Source organism: Colobus angolensis, unplaced genomic scaffold, assembly GCF_000951035.1.
Source record: "Colobus angolensis palliatus isolate OR3802 unplaced genomic scaffold, Cang.pa_1.0 Scaffold52, whole genome shotgun sequence".
In the NCBI taxonomy this organism is placed as follows: Eukaryota; Metazoa; Chordata; class Mammalia; order Primates; family Cercopithecidae; genus Colobus; species Colobus angolensis.
Window position 1 is genome coordinate 4445114 of NW_012118710.1, and position 4527 is coordinate 4449640.

At 41.9% G+C, this 4527-nt stretch overlaps 1 protein-coding gene across 5 annotated transcripts in view; it reads right to left on the reverse strand.

The window, feature by feature from the left end:
- The window catches only part of LETM2 (leucine zipper-EF-hand containing transmembrane protein 2), a 23074-nt gene that overhangs the window by 13822 nt on the left and 4725 nt on the right, over positions 1-4527 (reverse strand). The window contains exons 3-4 of one of the 5 annotated variants that reach the window (XM_011960688.1): positions 2959-3341; positions 1700-1843 (exon numbers count right to left, since the gene is read on the reverse strand). In XM_011960688.1, coding sequence (XP_011816078.1) covers positions 1700-1843; positions 2959-3318 — 504 coding nt within the window. In that variant the 5' untranslated portion in view covers positions 3319-3341. Of the gene's footprint in view, positions 1-1699; positions 1844-2958; positions 3413-4527 lie in introns of all 5 variants that reach the window. The other 4 variants (XM_011960690.1, XM_011960691.1, XM_011960687.1 and 1 more) reach the window with 4 other exon arrangements.

The following is a 4527-nucleotide window of genomic DNA, read 5'->3' on the forward strand; positions in this document are numbered from 1 at the left end:
AAAACATCTGCATATTATATCTGATAAAGGACTTTTACCCAAAATATACAAAGAACTCAAAATAACAATCAGAAAAAAAAAAAAAAAAAACAATTAAAAAGTCAACCAAAGGGCCGGATGCAGTGGCTCATGCCTGTAACCCCAGCACTTTGGGAGGCTGAGGTGTGCGGATCACGTGAGGTCAGGAGATCAAGACCAGCCTGGCCAACATGGTGAAACCCTGTCTCCACTAAAAATACAAAAATTGGCTGGGCGCGGTGTGGACGCCTTTAATTCCAGCTACTCGAGAGGCTGAGGCAGGAGAATCACTTGAACCCGGGAAACAGAGGTTGCAGTGAGTTGAGATTGCACCACTGCACTCCAGCCTGGGTGACAGAGCAAGACTTCTTGTCAAAAAAGAAAAAAAAGTCAACCAAAGATCTAAACAGACACCTCCCCAAAGAAGATACACAAGTGGTAAATAAGCACAGGAAAGATACTCAACATCATGTGACATCAGGAGATTGCAAATCACAACAGAGATACCACACTACACACCTGTTCCGTGGCCAATGTCTAGAGCACTGGCAACATCAAATGCTGGCACTCTCATTCTTTGCTGGTAAGAATATAGAATAATACAGCCACTTCAGAAGACAGTTTAGCAATTTCTTAAAAGCTAAACATAGTCTTACCATACGATCCACCAATTACTCTCCTAGGTATTTACCCCAATGAGTTGAAAGCTTACATCCACACAAAAACCTGTACATAAGTGTTTATAGCAGTTTTATTCATCATTGCCAAAACCTGGAAGCAATCGAGGTGTCCTTTCATAGGAGAATGGATAAACAAACTGTGGTACAGCCACACAATGGACTATCATTCAGTGATAAAAAGAATTGAGCCATGAAAAGAACTTGAAATGCATATTGCTAGGTGAAAGAAGCCAATCTAAAATGGCTACACACTGTATGATCCCAAGTACATGACATTTTGGAAAAGGCAAAACTACAGAGACAATAAAAAGATCAGTGGCTACCATGGGTTGGGGGAGGAAGGGAGAGGGACAAATAGGTGGAGCACGGAGTTTTTTTTTTTTTTTTTTTTTTTTTTTTGAGACAGGGTCTCCCTCTGTGACTCGGGCTGGAGTGCAGTGGCACTATCATAGGTCTTTGCAGCCTCGACCTCCTGGGCTCAAGCGATCCTCTTGCTTCAGCTTCCCAAGGAGCTGGGACTACAGCATGAGCTACCATGCCCAACTAATTTTTGCATTTTTTGTAGAAATGGGGTCTCACTATGATACCCAGGTTGGTCTCAAACTCCTGGGCTCAGATGATCCACCTGCCTCAACCTCCCAAAGTGCTGGAATTACAGATGTAAGCCACTGTGCCTGGCCCACAGGGGATTTTTAGAGCAGTGAAACTATTCTGTATGATACTGTGATGGTGGATACATGAAGTTATGCATTTGCAAAGCCCACACAACTGCTTCAACATAAAGAGTGAACCCTAAAGTATGAGCTTTAATAATAACATATCAATATTGGTTTTTTAATCATGACCAATATAGCACACTAACGCAAGATATTAATTACAGGAGAAATTGTGATGGGGTGGGGTGGGGAGAAGTAGTACTTTCTGCCCAATTTTTCTGTAAACCTAAAAACTCCTCTAACAAAGTTTATTAAATTTTATTAAAGTTAAAAAATCCTACATACCTTTTTGGATTCACTTTCAAAAGTTGATGGCAACATCTCTGGGAAGAGTTTCAGAAACACTGGTAATAAGAATTCCATGAAGGGTACAATTATGAACACCATAAATGGAACCAGGCGGAAGAAATCAACACAAGTTCTCAACAGCTATAGAATTAAATGCATATGCAATATTCATTATTTTAGGGCATGCCAAAAACAAAAATCAAAAACAAAACCAAAAAAACCCTGTCTTGGTTCATTTTCTTTCTTTTAAGAGGTAGTGTCTTGCTGTGTTGCCCTGTGTGGCCTCAAACTCCTGGGTTCAAGCAATCCTCCCACCTCAGCCTCCCAAGGAGCTGGGATTATAGGCTTATGTGCCATGCTCAGCTTAGTTCTTAAAGTGTTAAAAACCCAAGACAGGTTTTCTGCAGCTGTTTATAAAAATGAAAAGGCAGGGTTTTCCTGTTTACCATAGCTCTGAAGCAATTTTTATGGGATATCTTAAAGGAAGTCTACGACAATAAAAATATTATTGGCATCTCCTAGACTTCATCTATGTTAGAGGGTCCATACTTTAATAGCATTGTATCACTTAAAAGTGTTTTTTGTTTGTTTGTTTGTTTGTGTTTTTGCAGCGGTGTCTCACTCCAGGCTGGAGTGCAGTGGCACAATCTCGGCTCACTGCAACCTCCGCCTCCCAAGTTCAAGCCATTCTCCTGCCTCAGCCTCCTGGGTAGCTGGGACTACAGGCACATGCCACCATGCCCGGCTAATTTTTGTATTTTTTTTAGTAGACAAGGGTTTCACTGTGTTGGCCAGTCTGGTCTCAAACTCCTGACCTCAAGTGATCTGCCCACTTTGGCCTCCCAAAGTGCTGGGATTACAGGTGTGAGCCATCGTGCCCAGCCAAAATTGGGTTTTAAAATGCATCTGCTTAATATATTAACAACAGTTGAAACATGAAGCCTCTCAACTTCTTGGAAAAATTTAAAAAAACATAACCATTCTACAAATGTGCACATGTACCCCTGAACCGTTAAAAAATAAAAAATAAAAGTTTTTTTAAAAACCGTTCTACAGGAAAATATATAACAAATTCCAGAATACTGACTAAAGTTGTACAGTAAGTCAGTTGCAGACAAGAAACTGGTTCTCACCAGCAGTTGTTATTCCTACTCTGGGATTTTTAAGATGAAGTTTACATTGAATTTAAATAGTTGAATTCCCAAATAGTTCATTTTAATTTCACATTTTCTTTTTCAAATATGATTCTTGCCTACCCTTCGTCTCTCTCGTCTGGTCAGGACCTGTCCATGCAACAGCCTCCAAACCATTCTGGCAGCAACTTTGGCATCAATCCAAAGTAAGTAGAATCCATTGTAAAAATATTTAAGTTCATCCATGATTTTTTGTCTATAAGATTGTTCGCCTTCTTTAATCTTCGTGCCAGTTTCTTTTGTGGCTTGAGGGCTCGTTACCTGTGGATGTTTTGGGGCTTGCTCCAGCTGAGGTTTGCCAGGAACCTCTCGCAGCCAGCAAGTGGATGTGTGTAGCTTTTGTATTAGTCTAGTTCCTGGGTGAAGTACTGTATTGCCTGGCTGACTAGGATCCGAGTACTTCTTGCTCTCATAGTTCTTCATACATGTCTTATTTAAATGGGAATCTGGCAAGTGAAGAAATGCACATGATGGGGAATAAGAAGAGCAGGTAGGATGGACAAAATGGCTAGGGAATCTGGAATAAAAAGCAACATCCTCTGAGTTAAGTACATACTATTACAAAGCACACACTATCATAAAGCACAAACTATTAAAGAAGTAGATAGTACATCCGGTCAAAATACAACAGCTTTTTTTTTTTTTTTTTCTTCACTCCCATTGCCCAGGCTGGAGTGCAGTTGCACGATCTCAGCTCACTACAACCTATGACACCTGGGCTCAAGCGATTCTCCTGCCTCAGCCTTCTTAGTAGCTAGGATTACAGGCACAGACCACCATGCCCGGCTAATTTTTGTATTTTTAGTAGAGATGGGGTTTCACCACATTGGCCAGGCTAGTCTCAAACTCCTGACCTCAGGTGATCCGCCTGCCTTGGCCTCCTTAAGTGCTGGAATTATAGGCATGAGCCACCATGCCTGGCCAAGGAATATTGTTTCAAAGACACATTTGATGGTCACTGTAGGAATTAACCAGTCACATAATACTGCCTTACCTATGCAGTGTCTTTGAACTCCTCAACTTACAGCTGAAATACCCTTCACCTAAATTCTTCAAGAACATTAGGGCTGGCCGCGGTGGCTCATGTCTGTAATCCCAGCACTTTGGGAGGCCAAGGCAGGTGGATCACCTGAGGTCAGGAGTTCGAGACCAGCCTGGCCAACATGGTGAAACCCAGTCCCTACTAAAAATACAAAAATTAGCCGGGTATGGTGTCATGCACCTGTAATCCCAGCTATTAGGGAGGCTGAGGCAGAAGAATTGCTTGAACCCAGGAGGTGAAGGTTGCAGTGAGACAAGACTATGCCACTGCACTCCAGCCTGGGCAACAAAGTGAGACTCCGTCTCAAAAAAAACAAAAAACGAAAAACAAAAAAAACACACAATTAGAATTGGGCACCCCAATTAAGGGTCTCTACCTTCTGGTATTGCAACAGCCCAGGGTTTGCAGTTAAACTATCATATCAGATTGTTTGAAAATAAAAATATGGGCCACACATGGTGGCTCATGCCTGTAATCCCAGCACTTTGGGAGGCCGAGGGGGGCGGATCACGAGATCAAGAGATCGAGACCATCCTGGCCAACATGGTGAAACCCATCTACTAAAAATACAAAAATTAGCTGGGCATGGT